This window comes from Euprymna scolopes, chromosome 5 (assembly GCF_053919585.1).
Source record: "Euprymna scolopes isolate OS-2025 chromosome 5, ASM5391958v1, whole genome shotgun sequence".
Taxonomy (NCBI): Eukaryota; Metazoa; Mollusca; class Cephalopoda; order Sepiida; family Sepiolidae; genus Euprymna; species Euprymna scolopes.
Genome location: NC_136486.1, coordinates 145,707,896 through 145,734,274, shown reverse-complemented (window position 1 = coordinate 145,734,274; position 26,379 = coordinate 145,707,896). Strand labels below are relative to the sequence as shown.

General features: G+C 32.6%; 1 protein-coding gene across 12 annotated transcripts in view; it reads right to left on the bottom strand.

Moving 5' to 3' along the window:
- Positions 1-26,379, bottom strand: part of LOC145277001 (filamin-A-like) — a 257,559-nt gene that overhangs the window by 64,897 nt on the left and 166,283 nt on the right. For all 12 annotated transcript variants that reach the window (XR_013868075.1, XR_013868074.1, XR_013868076.1 and 9 more), the window contains 7 exons: positions 22,848-22,970; positions 19,233-19,406; positions 18,098-18,256; positions 14,850-15,053; positions 7,217-7,369; positions 5,053-5,181; positions 1,660-1,824 (listed from right to left, as the gene is read on the bottom strand). Coding sequence is in view for 8 of the 12 variants with exons in the window: in XM_080128586.1 (XP_079984712.1) it covers positions 1,660-1,824; positions 5,053-5,181; positions 7,217-7,369; positions 14,850-15,053; positions 18,098-18,256; positions 19,233-19,406; positions 22,848-22,970 (1,107 nt within the window). In the remaining 4 variants the exon portion in view is untranslated. The remainder of the gene's footprint in view (positions 1-1,659; positions 1,825-5,052; positions 5,182-7,216; positions 7,370-14,849; positions 15,054-18,097; positions 18,257-19,232; positions 19,407-22,847; positions 22,971-26,379) is intronic.

Genomic DNA, 26,379 nt, shown 5'->3' with positions numbered 1-26,379 from the left:
AGTTACCAATCAGTCAAGTAACACGAGAGATTGTGAAACTATCGACACGCCTTTTCTCCGGGGGAGACTTAGGAAGTGAGTCATAAAAAAGACAAGTTGTTGCAAGTAAATGACAGAGGTCAATAGTTAGAAATGATTCAAGTCACACAAAGACGGTCGTAAATGGGAGTGGTGGTCAGCTTAGATAAAATACTGGACATGGGATTTCCGATTTTGAGTCAATAAATTAAGGAGTCAGAGTTAGAAAATGAACAGTTTTCAGTTTGAGACAGTCGATAATGGTTGGCGGCCGAGGTCGAAGAGATTGGAGCCACATTCGGATGAAAGCAGATAGAGCATTAACAGAAGAAATGAACTGATCAACAAATCGAAAAAAATCTCGACAGACAGCTATCAGCAGACAACGTTTCAGGGTTTCTTGTTACACACAGAGTACAACTGATTTACACACGATGTACGGCGTTGTGTTTTCTATTGTGTAGTTTGCCTTGTTCTATTTATTTCATAAATGTAAACCTGACTTCGCACCCTCGGCAATCGTCAATATGAGATACGACGATACGACCAGAACGGTAACAAGAATACAAAGGACTGCTAACATTGTTGTGGTCTGCAATTGTCGAGAAGGACGAAACTGTTCAACAAAATCACTATTTTTATAAACTGAAAAGTTGGAAGTAGAAACCGGTCGTCATATGTTAGGAAAATGACAGTGATACTATTGATACGCTCACCCCCGGGGGAGTATTAAGAAGTGATTCATAAAAAAGACGAAAGGTTTTTGTAAGTAAATGATCCACAACGATAGTTAGAAATGATTCACCAGTCTACACCAAGGAGAACAGAAATGGAGGAGTGGTTAGCCTAGACAAAAAATTGGACATAGCATTTCCGATTTTCAGCTGTGGATAGTTGACTACGACTGGCGGCCGAAGACCCGACGAGAGAGATCGGAGAAATATGAGCCACAGCCGGATCGAGAGAAGACAAGAAGATAAACTGATCAACCAATCAGCGAAACTGCCTCGACGGACAGCTACGAACATACAGGATTTTCTCTTGTGAATTTGCAGGCGCACGATCCCGACAATAAGGGCGCTGAACAATATTTAAAAAATATAGCAGGTAAGCTTCGTATAAGACACCTTAAACGGAACGTGTAGTAAGATAGTTTTCCAAATAATGCAAAAGTAAATTAACAATAAAAATATTAAGATGTTAAGGAAATAAAATAGATGCCTTTTTTCCCCAGCTGACTACGACATTATGATTCTCAATTTCAATGTAAATAAATTCTTTTTGGGTCGTCCGCTTAAATAATCAAACCCTGCAAAAAACTTCCACCATCGTTACCAATCATTATTGTCGCATAGTTAACCTAAAACACGTTAACCCTTATTCTCAAGTGGCCTCTGGGCCTTTATATGAGAAATAATAAAGAAATAGTATATAAAGAAATAGTAAAAAGTATTTTTCTTTCCATCTTTTGTATACTTAAAAGCAAACGAAAACAAATCCCACGGAGCTGCTTCTCAACTGACTACAACATGGACATTTTCAAGTCCAATGTTAAATACTTTCTGAGCTCTTCTCTGAAATAATCATGTAGCCCAAGTGATGAGTCATTCGTTTGAAAAAAGGGTAAATGGTTCTACTTACCTGCAATATGCAGAGCCTTATGCTTGACACTGACTGTGTGAACACCTTTCATTTTTGGTTCGAAACGAACATTATAATGGTAATCATCCTCATCCACCACTTCGCACAACTCAGATGTTCCTTCAGGATCAGTCAGTGCTGCCTCCATATCGAAGGGATTTGTACCTGGAAGAAAAAGGGGAGGAAAATAAACTCTTTATCCAGAAAGAGGAACAGAATGCATCGTTCTTGATAGTTATTAAATCAGATGTGCTTTTCATATAAAAAACTTAAAAACTGGCATATATATATATATATATATATATATATATATATATATATATATATATATATATATATATATATATATAGATATTGTATATATATATATGTATATATATATGTATATATATACATATATATATGTATGTATATATATATGATTAATTTTTATTGGAAAAAGAAATCCAGCAGAGTGCTCAATTAAAAGGAAATCCGAAAAATAAGAGCGTATTTATATTTTGTGTGTGTGTATATATATATATATACACACATATATATATACATATATATATATACATATATATATATATACATATATATATACATATATATATATTCATATACGCATATATACATATGCATATATATACATATACGTACATATACATATACATATATATACATATACATATATATACATATACATATATATTCATATACGCATATATACATATACATATATATATACATATACGTACATATACATATACATACATATACATATATATACATATAGATATATATACACATATATATATACATATATATATACATATACATATATATTCATATATATACATATACATATATATTCATATGCGCATATATGCATATACATATATATACATATACGTACATATACATATACATATATATACACATACGTATATATACATATACGTATATATACATATATATACATATACATATATATAAATATACATATATATATATACATATATTACTATATCAACTATTTAAAGCGATAAAATCGTACATATTTCAGGGAAGATTTTACGGTAGGAGGGAACATTCTAAACTACATACAATCTGAACCTATGTTTGAATTACGCGAAAGCCACGCAAACGACACATAGATGATTACATTTATAAATAAATAAATGATGATAGATGATTACATTTATAAATAAATTAATAAAAGTGTGTTTCATGATAGGGGCGAGAAAACTCATCAATTAAAAATATGATAGCATTTATACAACAACAATCGTTATATATATATATATATATATATATATATATATATATATATATATATATATATATATATATATCCTGAGTTCGGATGTGTCTAACTGATGAGCCCAAATGAGGGCGAAACTCGAGTCTTGGACTTCCGGTTCTTTGACTGTCATGGCTCTTGTGGGCTGCGACGTTGTTTGGCTGTGGAATTTATTATATACAATCACTCACATTCTGAAAATCCTATCATAAGTTGCTCGCTTGGTTAGCATTGCTGGATGGCATCGTCCTTTCGAGTTAAAACTCCTACTTGTGAGACATCGGCTTGGGGTTATTAGCTGGTTGGATGACCGCGCCCCTTGTTGAGACGAAGTAGGTTCATTTCACAGTCGGATTTCGGCGCGGTTTACTTGATCTGTGTTGGTTAATAGAAATTCTTGTGTGCAAGGCGTTTTCTCAGTTGGTAGAGTGCTTGCCTTGCATGCAAGAGGCTCGGGTTTCGAATCCTGAGTTCGGATGTGTCTAACTGATGAGCCCAAATGAGGGCGAAACTCGAGTCTTGGACTTCCGGTTCCTTGACTGTCATGGCTCTTGTGGGCTGCGACGTTGTTTGGCTGTGGAATTTATTATATATATATATATATATATAATTTTTTATTTGAATCCTTTGAGATGAATAATCTGTGTATTTATTTTATTTATTTGCGAACTGTTATCCTCATCACCATAGTTGTGTTTTCACCATCCTCTAGCCTACTTCAGGTGATTAACTGCTGAAACTTTTAATTATATCCCCAGTAATTACTGCCTTCCATAGTTGTTGTTGTCTCACCATATTTTGACCAACTAATACTCTGGCCTGCATTGGGTAGGATTAAAACCGCTGTCTTCAAACAATGCTCACCCGAAACGGAGAGACTCAACACCACTATCCACTCCACTCCACACACACACACACACACACACACACACACACACACACACACACACACACACACACACACACACACATATATATATTTCTCTATATATTCTTGTAATTGTTTATGTACATACAATTTACTCATGAAATTAGAAAAATAACACATGTATAAATATTGTACAGGGTTGAACGATAAAATTATCGGTCTAGAAAAAACATGATTCGATTTGATGAAACCCGTTTTCTTTTTTTTTGTTGCAGACCATCTAATTGTTAGCCAGTTATGTAGAAATCCCAAGAGTGATAGGAGCCTTCTAAGATGCCTTAAAATGGCACAATGTTCATCAAGCAGATCGGAGATGCGCCGCTGTACAACTCATGCTCTCTACTGATCCAAGTTATGACAACAGGACCATTGCCAACACCCTTAAAATGCATCGCTGGAATGTCACAGATAACAGGGACGTGCACATGGTGATGAAAACCCGGCCACGGTTATGGTCTTTGGTGTGGTTTCAAATGAGGGCCACATCATGCTACCTCACACCTTCAAAGTCGGCTTGGAAGTCCACACCAAAATATATCTGGATGTGTTGAAGAGTGTGGTGATCCCCTGGTACAATTAGATGGCCGCTGGCAGACCCTGGGTGTGGCCGCAGGACAGCACCGGCCCACAAGTCCAAAGGTTTGGCTTCAGAAGGAGTACTACGACTTTGTACCCTTCTCTTACTGGCCCCTCCCCCTCTTCCCTCGACTTGAACTCGCTTGCCTATTTAATTTGTTATACATCATCAACATAACCTCCCCCAACACCAAAGGCAACCTGATAGCCGCCATCCGCCGAGTATTCTCCGAGCTCCCGCCGGCACTTGTAAAAAAGGTATGCTTCCAGTTCCGGACCTGTATCGAGACGATGATTGATGCTGAAGGCAGATACATTGAATAGATGTCAGCTCCACTAAATCAAGCTATCTCAATTGATTTTTTCAATAAAAGTTTTAAAATAAAGCTGTAGTGTTGTTTTTCGTAGGGCGAACTTTTTATCTTTCCACCCTGTGTGTTTTTAAAGAACACAAAAAAATTCTGATAGTATTTTAATGTATGGCGATGTTTTTTTAAAACAAATACAATCATCAGCAGAACAGTTCATGATTATTTACGCGATTAAGAATATAGAAAAGCAACGAGTATAGAGAGATATCGAAAAGTCAGTCTATTTTACTTACCTGGGATTCTAAGCACAAATTCAATATTGTCACCAACATTAATAATATCCATTGCTGGAATATCTTTATCAACAGTTTCCCTGGAACGACCAGAGGGTGAACCTTGTACATCGACTAAAAATGGACTGCCTGAAAATAGTTGAAAAAAAAAAAAAATGAAAGTATGATGGTTGGCTGGTTATTTTTGTTTTACAGAATATCACCCTTTTCAGGTTATTTAATGCCGAATCCAAAGATTTTGAAGAAAATCTTTTAAATAGAATATATTTGTTTTCAAGTCAATTTCTATTCAACCCACAGTTGGGACCCTAGGAGATACTACCACTCCGGGTCAGAGTGGACCTGGGAGCAATGGCAATTAAAGGCTCCACACTCGCCAAAGCCCGCAAGCTGGGGCCTCACCACTGGATATAGTTTAAGGTCTTATCCAGGACCTGAAAGTATGAATATCCAAGTTAACGTGTACACGCATCTATAATATTATGTATTTGTTTGCATGCATGCAGTCAAGGAAGTTTATCCATATAAAGAAAGTATATAACTTTATAAAATATATATTATATATTCTTGTATTGAGGAAAGGGTGAATAAAATAAAAGATAATTTAATAATTAAAACCGGTACAGAAATCTGTAGATTCCTAGAATAAATTGTGGACCATTTTAAACCAAAATTCGGCTCAAATAAAAGAATGACAGCCATTGAAATAAAGTTTATATATATATATATAAACCTATATCTGCATACACCTCATTGTTTTAAGGTTTAATTACTACATACGTCTTAATATAAAGGATGCAACTCCCATCGTGCCATCTATATTTAAATCAGATAAAAATAGTCGTATGTTGCACGTTGTTGATTTGATCATATTGACTTATGTTATAAAGGAAGAAATTACGCTTATCAGTAAAATAGGGAGATAAATAATGCGTCAAAATAAATGTATTAACACAAAAAATAAACAGAAAGTCTACAATCAAGAAACAGCCCCCATAAGAATAAAAAGACTATCCTAGAACAACTTCAGATCAAAGTATAGAAACTTAAGTTCTAAAACTATAGCCACAACCCTCGACCCCGATGGGATACTTTGACTAGGCGGGATCGTATTTCCCTTCCCCCCTCACACCCCTATTTCTTTTTTTACCGCACTTTTACACACTAACCCTACCTACCCGTCCTCACGAACTAAACGCCTCCTTTTCCAGGGGTTAAGCCACACTTGTATATCTTTTTTTTTATATACAAAATGAATGAATCTTGATTTTGGTCTCAGCGTCATCCCTTTTTTTGATCTGATGAGGTGAGTCTCTCTAAATTGAGATTACATTGAAATATGTATGTACATATGTAACCAATAATATATATATATATATATGTGTGTGTGTGTGTGTGTGTGTGTGTGTATACACACACATATATATACGCGTTTTTATTAATTTTATATAAGCATTTAAATGTTGCTACCATTGATGATCATGTTTTAGTTAGTCATATACAAGTAATTAAAGACCTCTTCAGGCGATATTGCTTATACAAAAGTAGTATATGTAAATATGCTTCAGTAGGATAGACAAGTGGGGTTCAATTGAGTTTCTGTGGTTCTCAGAGACATGGATCTATGTACCTTAAACTGATGGACTGTTTGTGTTTGTATCGAAGATAAGTTTATCTTGATTTGCAGACCTTTCGTTTGGTAGGAGAAAAAACAAGTATCATTGTAATATCTCTCAAAATACAAATCGTTACTTGTTTTAAACTGGAAGTCCGGTTTTCTATGGAGTGAAAATAGTTCTGTTACAGCACTGACTGACACCACACGATATTACTGCTAGTATTGAAATCAAGTACCGAATCTAGACGAGGACAACGAAGTTGTATTTACGACCTATCCAAAAAGAAGACTCACACGTAGGTTCAGATAGGAGTCAGTTTAAAAAGACGAACAATCGGCGTCCATTTTCTTTCGCGACTGTAAATAAAGTGAATGTTGAATTTGTATTTAAAGCTATGTATATATATATATATATATATATATATATATATATATATATATATATATATATATATATATATATGCATGTCAACAGTCTATGAAATTTAAGTTCTTTTCTTCGTTAAAAAAGTGAATGAAATATAATTGAATAGTTTGTGCTCTTACCGGCAACATGGTCATCAGCGTATCTGATATTGAGAATGTAAATTCCAGGCTCGTGAGGACTGTAGTCGATGGTGTAGACATTTTCTTTGTGCTCTACGCAAACGATCTCTGACCTGTGAGGACCATCAATGGCGACAGAGAGACCACCATAACCTGAATGAAAACAAACGAAAAAAATATTATATTTACAAATTCATATCAGAAAATATTTAAACGCACGAATCATATGAAAGGTTCGATATAAAATAAATTTATGAATTTGATATTTAGTGAATACTTTAAATAACATAATGATAATCTATTTTTCATTGATATAATGAATAATATCGAGTACATATGCAGCGAGTCAATCAAAGTACATTCCTTTACTGGTAGAATAGTAGAGCACTAGCAAGGCCTGTGGAAATTCCACAGGGGACCGATTCATATGTAATATATTGATGTTGGCATTCTGTAGATATTCAGTGTAAATGTAGACGCTTTGATATTATTGTAGTTTTTTTGTTAAAATTTCAAAAGTATTTATCCAAGCTAGCAGGGACGCCCTGCGTAGCCAGGTCGTAAAATAACTTAAATGATATTTTGATTCTTGCAGATTTCGTATATTATTATTATTATTATTATTATTATTATTATTATTATTATTATTATTATTATTATTATTATTATTATTATAGAGTTAATATTCTATCGATTTTTATAAATTATAAAGTTGCGATTTCAAAACAAAAAAAATCTATATGACTTGGGTTCATCAGCTTGTATTGAAACCGAATCTCAAACTTATGAATATATATATATATATATATATATATATATATATATATATATATATATATATATATATATATATATAGATATATAGATATATAGATATATAGTGTTATATTGGAATAATTCCAGAGGAAATCCGGGTATGAGAGCTCAATGTGGTAAACAGAGCAATAACATAAAAATATAACACGGAAATTACATAATTGTCGATTTGCTTATCCAAATTACTTATAAATAAATGAGATAGCTTTAAGAAAATAATTTTTCTCTGCAGATAATACATTAGTTACTAAACTGAGTTAAGTCAAAAAGATCAAATACTACCACTAGATATTATTAGATTTAATATAATTTAACACAAAACTGTAAAATAATAACTATTTTATTTATTTCTTTATGCTTGCATGAAAGTACTTTTGTATACGGAATGAATAAAAGTATATATTAACCGAAACTATGTACGTCCTATGGAATTGGGGGCGACTTATAATGCAATTTTCTGCATCTTAATCAATTAAGAAGTGAAATATTAGTGAGCAAAATTATAACAACCGCTATAATCACCAATAAAATTAATTACATAAAAATATATAAAATATTAACTACATAAGACTCAATTATTTGTATTCATAGTAATATATTACAAATACAATATTTAAATGTATTATAAGATAATATTTATTTCTAACTAATTTTAACATGATAACATACAGATAGTTTTAAAACTTTGTATATAAATTTTTTTATTTTTTTATTTATCTTTTATTAGACTTACTTTCCATGACTCAATTAACTCTAGGACGCGCGTATAATCTCCATTTTCTTTCCCTTCTCTTTCTCAGAGATTCTAGACTAATGAAACCATATGACAGGCAGCGGATGGTCACTCTCTCCTGTTTTCTTTCTTCTTCTTCTTTTTCCATTACGCGCTGTTTATTCTATTTCCTTCTCTCTATATGCGTATATTTTCCCCTCTGCTTCCTAGGTTAGTAAACGCGTGTCAAGGCATTTACGTGTAAGAACGTGCATATTTAGGGGCGCGCGCGCGCGCGCGTGTGTGTGTGTGTGTTGCGTGTGTGTGTGTGTATCTGTGGTTACATCGAGCTGCCGTTTATAAGTGTCATAATGTTTTTTTGGTTTTTTGTTGTTGTTTTCTTTTAAAAAATCCCTCCCACCCTCTCTATAAAATGTATTAAGTGGATTGCTACTACCACCCCCTCTAGTTTTTTGACGGCCGAGGCCCGATTCCTTTTTCTTTCTTTATTTCAGTATCAAAAATGTAATTGTCTAGTTTAGATGCTTGAAAATACCATAAGGTTGAAATAAATTATTGCATCGACAATTATGTAATTTCCGTGTAATATATATATATATATATATATATATATATATATATATATATATATATATATATATATATATATATATATATACTAGCAGTTCAGTCCGGCTTTGCTCGGGCCCTATGTACTGTTAATAACTTTATATGCATATCTATATATTAAAAAGTGTGCATATGTATAGTAATGCCTTTCTATATAATAGGCTTCCTTAACTACCACAGACAAACGTTGTTAGAGACCGCAGAGGTGAAATTTTCTTTTACTTTTACCCTAATTTTGAACCCTTAACATTTATTATTTTGGACTCAAATCAAATTAAAATGGCTGACTTATATCCAAGTAACCTACATCTAAAATTTAAAGTGATTAGAACCAAAACTGGTTGAAGAGTTTGGTAGAATCTGCAAAGGTCAACTCTTTCAACTTTGACATCTTGACAGCCAAATTTTTGTCCCAAAACTGATTAAAAAGCTTGCTGGAAGTCTGAATACCCTCCATGTAAAATTTCAAATTTTACATACAAAATTAGAAACCGCAAAGATAAAATCTTTTGAATTTTGACCCTTTGGAAGCCAAAATTTCAGCAAAAACAAAAACGATTAAAAAGCTTGCCCTATGTGTGAATACCTTTTATGTAAAATTTCAACTGTTTAGACCAAAAATTGGCGGACTTATTTGTTAAAGAACGCAGAGATAACATTTTTTCCAAACTTTGACCCCAATTTTGACCCCTTAACATTTAGTGTTTTAGGCTGAAATCAATTTATAAAGTTAGATCCATGTCCATGTAACCTATATCTAAAATTTCAAGGGTTTAGACCCAAAATTGGCGGTGGAGTTTAGTAGAATTCTACAAGATCAAATCGTTTAACTTATACCCATTTAGAGCAAAATTTCTGGCTGAAACCCGATTAAAAAGATTTTCCCAAATCTCAGTACTCTGTATATCAAATTTCTAGTCTGTAGACCGAAAATTGACAGAGTTATTTGGTAGGGAAATGTACACAGACATACATTTTCAATTTATATATATACATATATATATATATATATATATATATATATATATATATATATATATATGTGTGTGTGTGTGTGTGTGTGTGTGTGTGTTTGTATAAACTTTTGTTCCTTCAGCTACAATCAAAACCGAAACCAAATCTTATGAAGAATCATTGATGAAATTATTTATAAAAAGTATAGATTACTAAAGTGCCATCAACTAAAATCGAAACGGAAATCAAAACTTATGAAGAATTCTTGATAAAATTATAAAAAAATAGATTATTGGAGTGCCATCAGCTATAATCGAGACCGAAACCAAAATTATGAAGAATTCTTCGCAAAATTATTTATAAAATATTGAATGACTTGAGTGCCATTAGCTATAATCGAGACCGAAACCAAAATTATGAAGAATTCTTCGTAAAATTATTTATAAAATATTGAATGACTTGAGTGCCATCAGCTATAATCGAAACCGAAACCAAAACGTATGAAGAATTCTTCGTAAAATTATTTATAAAATATTGAATGACTTGAGTACCATTAGCTATAATCGAAACCGAAACCAAAACTTATGAAGAATTCTTCGTAAAATTATTTATAAAATATTGAATGACTTGAGTGCCATTAGCTATAATCGAGACCGAAACCAAAATTATGAAGAATTCTTCGTAAAATTATTTATAAAATATTGAATGACTTGAGTGCCATCAGCTATAATCGAAACCGAAACCAAAACGTATGAAGAATTCTTCGTAAAATTATTTATAAAATATTGAATGACTTGAGTACCATTAGCTATAATCGAAACCGAAACCAAAACTTATGAAGAATTCTTCGTAAAATTATTTATAAAATATTGAATGACTTGAGTGCCATTAGCTATAATCGAGACCGAAACCAAAATTATGAAGAATTCTTCGTAAAATTATTTATAAAATATTGAATGGCTTGAGTACCATTAGCTATAATCGAAACCGAAACCAACACTTATGAAGAATTCTTCGTAAAATTATTTATAAAATATTGAATGACTTGAGTGCCATTAGCTATAATCGAAACCGAAACCAAAAATTATGAAGAATTCTTCGTAAAATTATTTATGAAATATTGAATGACTTGAGTACCATTAGCTATAATCGAAACCGAAACCAAAACGTATGAAGAATTCTTCGTAAAATTATTTATAAAATATTGAATGACTTGAGTGCCATCAGCTATAATCGAAACCGAAACCAAAACCTATGAAGAATTCTTGATAAAATTATAAAAAAATAGATTATTGGAGTACCATTAGTTACAATCGAGACCGAAACCAAAATTATGAAGAATTCTTCGTAAAATTATTTATAAAATATTGAATGACTTGAGTGCCATCAGCTATAATCGAAACCGAAACCAAAACTTATGAAGAATTCTTGATAAAATTATAAAAAAATAGATTATTAGAGTACCATTAGCTATAATCGAGACCGAAACCAAAATTATGAAGAATTCTTCGTAAAATTATTTATAAAATATTGAATGACTTGAGTGCCATTAGCTATAATCGAAACCGAAACCAAAACTTATGAAGAATTCTTCGTAAAATTATTTATAAAATATTGAATGGCTTGAGTACCATCAGCTATAATCGAAACCGAAACCAAAACCTATGAAGAATTCTTGATAAAATTATAAAAAAATAGATTATTGGAGTACCATTAGCTATAATCGAGACCGAAACCAAAATTATGAAGAATTCTTCGTAAAATTATTTATAAAATATTGAATGAGTTGAGTGCCATCAGCTGTAATCGAAACCGAAACCAAAACTTATGAAGAATTCTTGATTAAATTATAAAAAAATAGATTATTGGAGTACCATTAGCTATAATCGAGACCGAAACCAAAATTATGAAGAATTCTTCGTAAAATTATTTATAAAATATTGAATGACTTGAGTGCCATCAGCTATAATCGAAACCGAAACCAAAACTTATGAAGAATTCTTCATAAAATTATTTATAAAATATTGAATGACTTGAGTACCATTAGCTATAATCGAGACCAAAACCAAAATTATGAAGAATTCTTCGTAAAATTATTTATAAAATATTGAATGACTTGAGTGCCATTAGCTATAATCGAAACCGAAACCAAAACTTATGAAGAATTCTTGATAAAATTTTTTATTACAAAAAGCGGAATTACAGAATAATTAAACGACTGGAACTTAAGCGTGACACTGAAAATAACACACACGCTATCGTATTAATATATAGATACTGGACTATGTACACAATCTGAAATCAATTTAGGAGAAATATCCTTATTAAAAGTCTAAAAAGTAGTAAATGGTTACTACACTTGAGTCTATGGAAATGACAATACTTTCATCTAACCTGACAAGCAGTGAAATTCCACCCCTTCACTGTTGAGGTCCCTAAATACTGAAACAAACACTTTAAAAAATACTTTAAAAATACTCTATTTTTTCTTCGGACTGCTAGACTTTGAAATTACCGACCCCGGTTCCTGCTTTTCTGACTATACTAAAATGTGGAAATTCAAATTTAATGTGAACAGAAAACTTTTTGCACAATTCTCCACAGTTCCCTGTTAAACATGATCCCAAATAGTAGCCTCTTACGTCCAAGTGGCTATACGTCTTGTTCGATGTGAAAAAGAGCGAATAAATAAATAAATAAATAAATAAATAAAATAAATAAAGAGAACGATATTTGAAATCTCATAAAATATTGCATTCTCATCTCTGCTATGATGAAGTCGACTATATTTTCTTTTACCTGTTTTACATGGGAGTCACCACTTATCAACGCTCGAAGGCCACTCGAGGATAAGGGTTAATGAATGTAAGGTGGTAGTGTAACTTGGGTAGAATTTGATTATGTATGGGGACAGCTCAACAAGAACTAGTTTACATTGGATTTGAAGGCTACTATGTTGCATTCAGCAGGAAAGCAGACCAGCGAAACCATATTCCATAGGCGGGCAGTTCTGGGGAAAAAACTTTGTTCATGGAATCTGCGTTTAGATTTAGGCACATATCGAAAGCGGGGAAAATCATATATAGTGATTGTAGCTAGTAGTGTTTTTGTGAAAGTTTGGCAAAGAGGATCATAGATCGGAGTTCTGTCGAGCACTTGCCATGAAAATAACAATAGAGCAGAGACATGCTCGGAACTGTAGGAAAGAGGTTGCAGAGAAGAGAAAAGGAATCACCTACTAGATTTCGAAGTCGGTTTTGAACTATCAAGGCTGGATAGGGCGCGCCGAGCAGATCCTTTCAATATGTGGCAGCAGTACTCCATTTTAGGGCGTAGCTGGCTCTTATACGGATAGAGGATTGCATCGGCAGTGAGATACCTACTATAGCGGAAGAGTGATCCATTTTTCCAGCGATTTGATGTATGTGTTCCATTTTTCGTCCCTAGTTCATATCTGCTTCGGGGACGACTGCTTGTGTGTTACGATATCCAGATTAAAAATGCTACGGAGACGACTGTACGTGTGTGTTCGGTTTCCAGATTATAAATGATTCCATCGAGAGATCCTATTTATTAAAAAAGAGGATAGAAAGTGAAAACATACTACGAACATTAAATTAGTATATAGATACGCTAATTTAATATTCGTAGCATGTTATCACCTTCTATCCTCCGTTTTAACAAATAAGATCTCTCGGTCACCGAAGACTAAATGTAAAATTAAGATAAACACTTTTTTTTTTAAATTGATGTCGTTTTGAGCTGCACGTAAAACTAAAATATACCTTCTTGGTTTTCTGGCGAGGATCCAAGGGTAGTATCTGTTCTGTCTAATAATGGTATAATGATATCGTAGGTTTCCGTTTGCGCCGCCGTATAAAATTACTTAAATAAATACTTTTTCAGTTTTAACAAAAGCACTACAATAATATCACATTCACGTTGAACGTCCGCTAATATTCTGCAGCAATATATTACACATGAAAAAATGCCGCTGTGGAATTTCCACAGGTTCCGCTAGCACTTGTATAATAGTTTGACGAGATATTTCAATTTTGATTTGATTTCTTATAAATGTTCCTTCTATCCAGTTTAGATTATTTGGAATGAAGTTATATTATAAGCCAAACGTTTGTTTGTTTTTTAAATAAAAATGCGAAAGGAATTCCAGATAATTAACAATAAATTAAATTAAGAGGCAATACTTTCAAGATTAGATACATAATACGATTTTGGCTAGTTTAACACTGAAAAAACTTGAAATCAATTATCTTGCCAACGTTCGACCTTTATCTAAATTCATCGTGACGGCTTTTACTAAAATGTTTCTTTTAATAATTTAAATTTTTGCACGAATAACACTAACGTTTTCTTCCAATTTATTAACTGTCATCTGAGCGTTTCGCTATATTCTGGCGGTTTTACGTAAGCTGCTGAAATATGCCGACGCAACATTCACGGAAAAACGAGTCGTTCTCTGCATAAGTAACCTCTTCTGGTAATGTAGAATAAAGTACGTACCTGCTTCTTTGCAATCAACGGTAAGAATATTGGTGGTGTTCGCCAAGGCTTTTTCACAAGCTCCGCTGATCTTCACCTTTCCAGGATGTCCAATTTCCTCTTCTTTAATGGTAACATTGAATGGACTTTTAGGAATGTTCTTTTCCCCAGATAGCACGCTGAAAGTGTAATTTCCGGCGAGTTTAGGGGTGAAAGAAGCCACACCTACAATGATTGAAAAAAAAAGAAGCAAAATGAGAAAAAACATTTTTCACCTTAAAACAAACTTGAGTAAGCGGATATCAAGAAGATGCTATTTCATATATATATATATATATATATATATATATATATATATATATATATATATAGAGAGAGAGAGAGAGAGAGAGACCTACACATATATATATACGATGTATATATACTCATATATATTATATATATCATATACATTACATGTAGTTACATAGACACACATATGATACTATCGACGTTACTCCAAGATTTTGGAAGTAAAAGAGAAAAAGAACTATAACAAAATAGATTAAATAAGTTTGTCGTCAGAAAAATGTATAGGAAGTTGTTCACAAATGAATGCAAAAAGAAGCTGAATAAGACTGTTAGTCAAAGTGTGGCAGTAACAAGAACAAATCGATCAATAGGTTTTAGAGTTAGTTTTGGGAGTGGCGGTGGGTTTTTGCGACAGTTTTATGACGGTTGGGAACCATTTGCAGACAGTCTTGGGTTTGCGATGGTTGACGACAATAACATTTAACGACAGTTGGACAAATTATAAGACAGGGCGTTGCTCGGCGAAGATAGGGAAATGAATTGATCAACCGACTAACGAGACAGTATGCGAACTATAGTGTTCAGAGGGTTGATGGTTTGTCCAACTGATATTTGCAGAATGTGTCCGAGTTTTGTTTTGTTTTATCTTTTAGGCTTGTGATCTTATGCGACACTCTTGGCAGCCGCCAATGTGGGAGACGACGACACGGCTAGAAGAAAAGATGAAAGAGAGAAGACCATGGAAACAGCGTTTGGTGTAGACGACGATATCGATCAGAGGAACCATATGATATACCATGCACGCGCACACACACATGCTTAGGAGATGACCACTTATCAAGGCTTGGGGGCCATTCTAGGATAAGTGTTAGGTAAATGGTGAGACAGCATAATCAGTTATGGTAGAACTTGGTTAGAGCTAGATTATTTAAGAAGACAGCGCAACAGAAATTTATTCACGTTAGATTTGAAGACGACTATGTTATAGTCAGCGGGGAAGCAGACATACAGTATTGCTTTCCACAGAAGGACCGTTCTAGGAAAAAACTCTGCCCAGGAAATTTCCGTTTAGTTTTAGGCACAGATAATGAGCGAGTGAAGATGTTGGCAATTATTGTATCTAGGTGAGTATTTGTTTCGAATGTTTTGCTGGGAGGGGGCCATAGATTGTCGAGCACCTGCCATAAAAGTAACTATAGAGCAGGGACAGACTCGTAACATCTCTTCCGTTAGAAAGAGGAAGTAAGGATGCGAAAAGGTCATCGGTACTATATTTCGAAGACGGTTTTATACTCTGTCAAGGCGAGAAAGGATAACTCAACCCCAGATGTGGCAACAGTACTCCTTCTTAGGATGTATTTGATTCTTCTAAAGGTAGACGATTGCGTCAGAAACGAGATACATTTTGGAGCAGTAGAAAGATCCCGCCATTTTCCCAATGATTTTGGCAACGGATCTGATGCAAACTTTAATTTTCGGTCAGGGGTAAAGATCAGTCCGAAAAGCTTGTCGAAACAGGAGACAAGCGGTGTTCATTTCAAGTAGGGGCAACGCAGAAATATAAGTATTAGTACACAAAGACACACACACACACACACACATGTAGTTACACATAGAAATTAAACGTGATTAATCAGTATACATAGATTCCGTAGTATCAGTTGATATAGATTCGATTAGATGTTTAACAATAATAACATTTTTATTATTTATTTGAACTACAAACTTACAATAGCAACTTTTCACCCTATTAATTTTCATAGAGCCAGTATTCTTTAAAGCCTCATTGTCACATATAATGCTATATAGGTATTTATTGTCACACATAATAATAGCAGATACATATGCAGCAAATCAATCGGAGCATATTCATTTGAAGTAAAACAAACACATGAATTCAACACTGCAGCAATTTGACAGGAACCAAAGCTTGGCGGACAGCTCTATTATGCAAGAAAATCATTTTTGAATCCTGTCTTATAGAGAGAAGCTAATGGTTAATACACCAGCTCATATATAACAATATATGTTACTGACAGGTATGATGTTTCTAGCTTAGAATCCCTACCTTCTTTGCAGCATATTTGAGAGAGAGAGAGAGAGAGAGAGAGAGAGAGAGAGAGAGAGAGAGAGAGAGAGAAAGAGAGAGAACATGCATTGATCCATTTTATTACTTTATATTGGCAGAATAGTAGAGCATATTGGCCTATGTACGCAATCATTTAGAGGAAAGAGATCTTAATTAAAAATGTAAAAATAGTAAATGAACACAACACTTTAGGAATGACAATCGTGGTAGTTAACAGTTTATATGCTAAAGATATGATAACGTGATTGAAACGCGGACTTTCTCTAGCTGTGACGGAAATAATCAGGGTCCAACTGTACAAAGGAGTTTCTTCAAACAAGGCACCACACCCAAGTTCACGGTCACGGGTGTTGATTGTGTGTGTGTGTGTATTCAAAAAGATGGGTATTTACCTCTCTCTCCCATAATGAGAAATGTGACACAAGAATCAGAAAATGGGATTGAAAGGAGCACTTTGTCCTGCAAAAAATGTCTGGACAGCCCCACCGGCATCTCTCGTTAGGGGTGCCTGAGGCGATTAGCAATAAATTAACACTATTCTGAAATAGAGAAGGCAACTGCACAAGATCAGAATCATGCCGCAGCCAAAAAGGAAAACGCCATTCCAAAAATTTGATTATGACGCCGAATGAACAAATCCGTGTATGAAGATATCTACCCTCGATCGCCTTAATTCATGTTTGGAGTTCATACGCTCAGAGGAAAAAAAAACCCCTGAAAGCTTCAATTTTCCCTCTTATTTTCCCTTATCTCCAAAGAGAAACAAACCGATAAGGCACACGTGGCCCACAAGAAAGATCATGAAAAGAAGGTAAAGACGCTGCAAAGAATTCGACGGAAGAAGAGTTGTTATATTGAAAAAGATGCTGGCTGTTTTTTTTTTACTCACCCAGAGAACCATCAGCAAGTTTTTTCAAGAAGCATGGTTCAGTATTTCCATTTGGTGACTTGATGGATCCTGTAAGGTTAACCATGTCAGTAGGCACGACCTTTAGGGAATATTCACTGCTGTCAGCTAAAGAGATCTGCGAACGTTTACGTCCAACTCCTGGAAATAAAGATAAAATATGAGCAAAAATAGTCGATTGTTTTTAGTTGCGAAAAATTCATATAATAATACGCTAAAGAATTTCATGTTTGCAGATACGTTTTCACTTTTACACATTAAAAATGGGATCGTCTCATGAACATGGATATTGGAGATTAATCTTATGTCGCTAAGATAAACAATACTGATTCTTTATCCATATTAAAATGTATTATTTGGTTTCGTCGGACTACTGTTCTCATCTTGAGTATCATTTTTACAAAGTTTCTGTCGTTGTAACCTCAAACGTTCTTCAGGTGTATCTTGTCGAATTGGGGAATTTTCTAGTCGAACTGGGGGATATTCTAGTCGAACTCGGGAATCTTTCTGGTAAACTCGGGAACTTTTGTGGCGAACTTGTGAATCTTTTAATCGAACTGGGGAATGTTTCAGTCGAACTGGGGAATCTTTCTGTCGAACTCGGGAATCTGCACGGAATTTCGAACACTCAAAATGGGAACAGTAGTCGGAAAAATTCGATAATACAATACACATAATCAATCTCTATCTAAAAGAATCAGAAACATAATAAAATAATTACTTACAAACTCAATATATATATATATATATATATATATATATATATATATATATATATATATATATTTATATATAAGTACAATCTTTAAATACATTTAAAAAATGACATTCGTTTAAACGATTTGAAGAATATATACCAGACAATTATTTTTATTAAAAACTAAACATTTTTGCCTGTTAAAAACACGCGAAAACTATAACCCGTTGATTAAGAATAAGTGATTTATGCCAAATTGACGGTTGAATATGGTTAAAGAGAAATACAATCCAGATGTTTTAGAAATGATTTACGATATTTTAAACAATTTAATAATATTTATTCATTTAGCTTTAATACTGCGATAATGAAAATTCCGTTGTTGAACTATAAAAGCCCGAAAAAATTCCTTGTACTTACCTGAAATTTTGGATGTGAAAGGAGATCCTTGGATATGCTTTCCCTTGACCTTAATACTAATTTCATAAGCACCTGGGTTCATCGGTGTGAATTTATATTTGATGGCCCCATCTTTGAGATCTTCTTTCTTTAAGTCCAATTTACTTGGACCATCTAAGGTGACTTCCAAAGAAGCTGCATAAAGTAAAGTAAAAAAAGTGACCTATTAGAACTTTTATTACTATAGACATAAACAGGTACATGTAGTAATACATGTTAACTTCCGGGTAGATTTTATTTTAAAATTAAATGACAATGGGACAAAATGTAGTATCTTTTCTGATACTACACTTAATATTTTCTGTTCTTTGTAAATGAAAGAGAAATCTTTGCTTTATTGTTTTCTGGATCTGAATTCTTCTTTCGATTAAAAAAGGGCACTTGTGCATTTTAATTTTTAAAAACAATTGTTTTTTTTTTGTTTTCATTTTTGAAGACTTCTGATTGGAACAAGGGGGAAACAATTCCCTGCTCTCAAAGTTTTTAAAATAATTCATTCCCAAGTTTCACACAAATTCCTAGTCAAAGCAAAATAAATACTATTAATTAATAAAATAACAGAATAAAACGTTTTTTGAATTAAAATGCATTTTTTTAGACTTTAGAAAATAACTAGTATAATTAGTAGTGTTGAATTTCGACATAAATCACAAAGGCGTTTTTGTGTTTTTTTCTGAAATGAATAAAATTGATCTGCATATTTAAGATGCATGATTTTTTTTTCAAACGAACTTTTTTAATTAACAGAATAAGAAAGTTCTGAAATGAATAAAAGTTATCAATATATGAAAGTATATGAAAATGGATGATTTAAAAAGCGTACCTTTCCCTTCGCAAGATTAAACTTTTGTAAGAAACAAAAACAAGCATTAAATTCATAAATAGTTTTGAACTATAATTACAGGAAAACTTGAACTTCTTGAATTATCCCGCCGGTCCTGCAGGTAACTTTCCAAAGTGAAAACAAAAATTTGTCATAAAAAAACTAAAATGTGCTAAAAAAATAGATTTTGTGTCTAATTTTGCTTTTATAATAAATACGAACAACGGTGGATATTCTTAAAATGCATCCACCCAAGCTACCCGCTTGGCGATGCAAATGACACTTCAAACGGACGAAAAGAGTGACGGACAGAACTTCTTGAATCGAGATTCTTGGACACATGACAGAAAGATCGAAAGGCGAATCAAATTTCGCAAACCATGACTCCACCTGACTGAAAGTCCACAGTAAACGACGTGGTTATATTAAAGGCTTTCTTATTTCAGTTAAAAATAAGTAATCAGATAAGTGTAAAACAATACGAGGAAAATTTTTTATCCTAAATGAATTAGACGAGAACATAAAAAAGCTTTTTGTTTGAAACATTGAAATAGATAAAGCTTGTCAGTTCGACAAGATACACATGAAAAAGGTCAGAGGTTACATCGGCCAAACGTTGTAAGGCTAACACTAAAGATAAGAACAGGAGTTCGAATAATCCTATTATTCTATAGTTATTTATTTTCTAATATAGTCGTATCATTTGTTCTAAATTGAGACACATTTTTTATTGAAAGAATATTTAGCTGACAAATATTTTTACAGAAGAAACTATATTTTGAAAGATTTTAAATTGTAACCATTGTAAATTAATTAATAATGATAATTAACAATTAAAATTAATAATTGACAATTAAAATTAATTAAAATAATAATTAACGATTGTAAATTAATAACATTAATTAATAATCCAAATTAATAATTGTAATTAAAATTACTTAAAGCAATAGACAACAATTGTAAATCAATAAATTCAATAAAAAGATTACAACTTTCATTTTATTTATTGTTATTATGATATGACTGAAAGTTTAATGATATAAAACACTAGCAGAGAGACCCGACGTTGCCCGGGATTGAATAATGATCAACGAATGTTTCACACTCCCATATTTTTATTGTCATCGAAATCGGTGAAATCGACCATTTTCAATCAAATCGATTGATTATCTGCTCTAGTTGGGAACACATCGTAATGAACCTGGAGGAAGTTTCACATACCTCCCCGCACTGATATAGTAAAAAATAGATTATAGTCTACATTGCACTGTAGAGAATCAACTATTGATTTGATAAAATTATTTTTTAAAATAAATGTTTTGAATTAAATTTTAAAATGTTCAGTATCATGATGCAATTGCGCAAACCATTCATTTCGAACGCGCCCTGGTCATATCAAAGACCCTACTTGTGATTTTATATGCTAGACCTTTCGGCTTGGGAAGTAATAACACTTTTCAAATGAACTTCTGATGTTAGATCATGTAAGGTGTTAACTTTGGTCAAATCGAGAAAGAACCTATTTAAGAACACTGCCAGGCACATTACTTTTTCAGCATTGCATCGTCAATGTTCGGGCGATCCTATTAAAAAAAAAGGATGGTGAATGGTAACGTTCATTCCAATATGAAAGTACCTTCATGTGAAATTTCATAAAAATCGACCCAGATGTTTTCGAGTCCATAGAGAACGAAGCTATACACACAGACATACACATAGACAAAGTTCCTTTTATATAATAGAGAGTTAAAATGTATATATGCTAAAGAAATTCTATGTTTTTACGTACTTTATCACTCATGTGCACCTTTTTTTTTTAAAGAACTGATCGCTTGATCGTCGGAGATGCAATGCAAGTAATCTTTTACATTAAAATTCATTTTACTTAGCGCATGTTTAGCTGACAGGCATTTTACAGTAAAAAATAAGCCTAATTTTATTCGATAACAAGTAACAATAAATGAATTAAGTAAAATGTTTAACATTTTTGTTTCATTCATTTAAAAGAAAATGTTTAGTCGACAATTATTTTACGGTAAAAATAGAATATTTATTGTAATAAATGATCTTTGTAATTTTAATTCGGGATCGTCCGAACGCCAAAGATGAAATGCAAAAAAAAAAAAAAAAATAATAATGTTCTAAAGTGAGATTAGTTTTTATTTATAATATTCATAATATTTATAATATTTAGCTGAATTTTTTTTTACAGTAAGACGGGAGAGACTATATTTTGAAACAATTTAAATTGTAACAAATAAATAAATGAAATAAAAAAGATTACAATTTCATTTTCGAGAAGAAATTATTTTTTTTACGTTTTAAAGAATATTTATTGTTTTAAAAAGATAAAATTTTTATAATTTTCAACAAATAAATAAAAAAAAAGATGGGTTTCTTTAACACTTATTTTACTAGCAATGGCAACTCATTTTACGAGAAGAAAGAAACGATATTTCTTAATAAATAAACCTTACGTTAAATGCATCATTTATAAAAATATTTTCCAAATAAATTATAAGATTGATGAGGAAAATAAGTGTGGAATTTCCATGTGATTCCACTAGTAATATGGTGGTTGTGTATATGTCTGTACAAACGTTTTCAATAGATTGCACTGAGAAGATAGTTAAAAAGGGAGGTAACAAAAAGGGAGATAATCAAAGAGACATTACAAACAAATATGAAAGTAAAACATTTTTTTACTATTAAGTAAAAAAACAAACAAAAAAAAACAACCCGTAAAAACTTACAGTCATTTTGTGTGACGACAACAAATGAAATTTCTTGTCCACAGGCTCCACCAATCAGACCTGCTCCATAAGCGGTGACATAGTGGCTATCGATAGTATCAACCAAAAACTGAAGTGGACTTCCTGAAAAAAGAAAAAGAGGAAACACCTTAAAATATTGATACGTTTGTGTATACATGAACAAATGTAACGAGGAAACCCCGATTTGAAATCGTACCAGGTTATTTATGCCGTTTTTGTTTTTTTTCTTTTTTTCCCTGATTTATGCTTTTTGCTTTTCCTATAATAAAATAAAGAAAAAAAATATTAAAAAAAAAACGCGGAAACGCGATTATTATTATTGTTTCCTTTTTGCTTTTTTTTTTACTTAATGTAAGACGCAACATGCGGGACTAACCGGGTTTTACTTCCGGTTTTAACGACTCTAACCGTGAAATCTAACTATGAAATCTAACTATGACCTTTTTTTATTTGTGCTTTCAACTCAACATTTATTTTTACACAAAAAATGAATTCTTTACTGTTTATTATTACAACGCAACGATATCGTGAACTCACTTGCATTACACTTAAATTAAAATTAAAACAAATACATTCATTTAGAATTCGAGAAAACAAAAACATTCATTTTGATTTCGAGTGTGATGCGGGACTACTGAAACTAAACCAAAACAAACTTCACTGCGGAATTGATATTTGACCTAATTCACTTTTTAATTAATTCATCACGTATTTTTATTTTGCGCTTTCGCCTCAATCATTCGAGTTCGAGCTCCTCCTCAAAATTTTTTGGGATTTTTCAAACACCCGGGCACCGCCGGACCGTTCGTATTGCATCACGTTCATTTTTTTTAATTGTTTTTTTTTCACAATTTTTTAAAAATAGTTTTAACTGTTTGTTTTTATAATATTTAAACACGGTCATTACTTCACTTTGTTTTCATTTTACCAATCCCCAAACACACACGCCCCTAAAAACCCGGGCAACGCCGGGTACCCCCGCTAGTATATATATAAAATGATAATGGATCATTTCAATCTAGTGATATCAAGAAATATGATTGCATAAACAGTCCCTTCACCACAACCAATGGTGAATCAGCTCTTCTCTTGTAGTTCAAAAATTGAATACTTAATAATTAGGGCTAGGACAACAGCATATTCTTTTCATTGTTTTGACTCTCGAGTGTGTATCCGTTGATATCTTATATGCTTTTATATCAAGTGATGTGGTTCTCGGTTGATTAATTGTCTAACTGTGTCAGATATATACTTTCGAGTCAAAACAATAAAAAAATTTTTCTGTTGTCATAGCCGTATTAATAATGTAAAGATTAAGTAAATAAACGTGGTATGTTGCTTTTTACCAACCAGGTGCGTGTTTATAGTAAATGCATAAATTCCTGTCGGATGATCTTTCAACGTTAAATTAACCGAAAATTATTACAATAATTTTCACTGCATATATAGACACAATCTTGGTACAAGTACGAACTATTTTATGGATATTTTTTGTCGAGTAATTTTCACGTAATGTCGAATTACTATAAAGTAATTGCCCAATAAAACCTCATATGTTTGTACAGTGTTTTTTTTGACAGTAACATTATTTTACATATATATTTAAATACATTTTCAATAACATGGATTCAAAATAATGACTTTGGTTTTGTTTTGCATTTGGCGGCCTATCACCCCTTTTGTTTTTCTAATAATGTACAATCGTTTTGAAACATCTGTCAGATCAGATTAAAGTTAACATAATTGTATAATGAAGATTAATACAATGTTATAATGGTATAATTAAGATTAATATAATGATATAATTTTTAATGGTATAATTTTTAATGGCAGAATTAAGATTAATATAATGGTTTTGTTTGTTGTTTTACGACAACAAATGAAACAGGATCTATGCTATAAATACGAATACCTCAACTTTCTGGCAGGGATCGTAGTCGCTTTCAGAAAAAAAATCCTCGTTTCAATAACAATACATTGTTCAGAAACAAACCATATCGGCATTTAGTGGGGGCTTAACTCTTGATCACCTTGGAGGGAGCGACTGGTATTATTATTTTGATAGAAATTGTTATGTAATACGGGCCGAAACGGCGAAATTGTACATCCTGATGATTGTGTAGTCCTGGATCGGTAACATGAAAATATCGTGTCATTACAAATCCCACTACATCGATTTAAAATTTGCAATAAATAAATACAAACTAAAATTATATTTCCGGACGATGAAGCGAACTCGAGCCACTTCAATGAGAAGCCTGACTCTAACAACCACGCCATTGCGGATTTTATAGCTAAACAAAGATTATGAGCTTTCCTGATTCAACTAAATCAAATGCAAATATGATCGAAAGTAAATCTGGAGTGATCGTCTAAGGATTTCATCTGGACTAAGTGTACGAATCGCATGATTGTATTTCTTGTAGTTGGAAACTGCATTTCAAGAAAAGGCTGAACAAGGACATGCTGAATATCATAATCTGTTTATTTATTAGTAGATGTTGCAATATTTTCGGCATAAGTGTACTGGGTATGCTAACAAAGATTTAGACGACTACATAGCCAGGGGTGATAAGAAAGAACCAACTATGTACCAGAATTGCTGTACAAAATATGGTGAATCTCTGACATTTTCAGTAATAGCTTTTTGTTGTGACACGAAAGGAGAACCAATTCTGTCTTTGAGCGTATTAATACTACAATTCGTTACCTGAAATTTTTTATAATTCAAAGCTTTTATGGCTGAATTGATATACCTAAATTTTATTTGGGACAAGTATATTCAAGTATATTTGTACGGTAGTTATTCCTTTTTTAAATCCATTATTTTTATTTTTTTCTATTACAATAATGACTCGCCACTTAATACTTCGTTCCAGACAAGCCTTGAAGCCACTTCAGGTAAGGAGCTTAAAATGGCCATGTCAAAAACTAGCCAACGATAAGTATTAGATCGATAAATTCTGACACAGAAAACAGCAATTCTTCCCCCTTTGTCATAAACATCGCTCATGGAATGTGACGATTAAAGGACAAAATAAAGGAAGTGACAGGTATGAGGCTGCTGAAATTAAACCAGGTCCATTGTCTACTCTCTTTAATATTTGATTCTACGAGCCAATATCTTCAACCGAGTATTTAATTGTATATCAATTTATACGATCTTTTCTTTACCATATCCTAACCCGCTATTCTGCTAAACCAATCAGAGCCATTTATATTTACTAGCTTCATCCTTTCACTATCTAACACGGTTAGCGGAGATACCGAACATTTCACGGAAAATAGCCGAAACGAAGAAACCAAACTGACGGCAAGGCAATTTTCAGACTTGTAAATTTTATCTGTCTCAACGGGTAAGTATTTACGCTGTTAGAATCAAGAAACAGAAACTTGTCAGCCTCAACCCCGGCACTCGATGTGACAGTTCAGTGTCATAAAGAAGGCAAGTAGCTAGGAGACAGTCTTTCGTTAAGTGACAACAGTGTGCACTTACGCAATTATTTTTGTT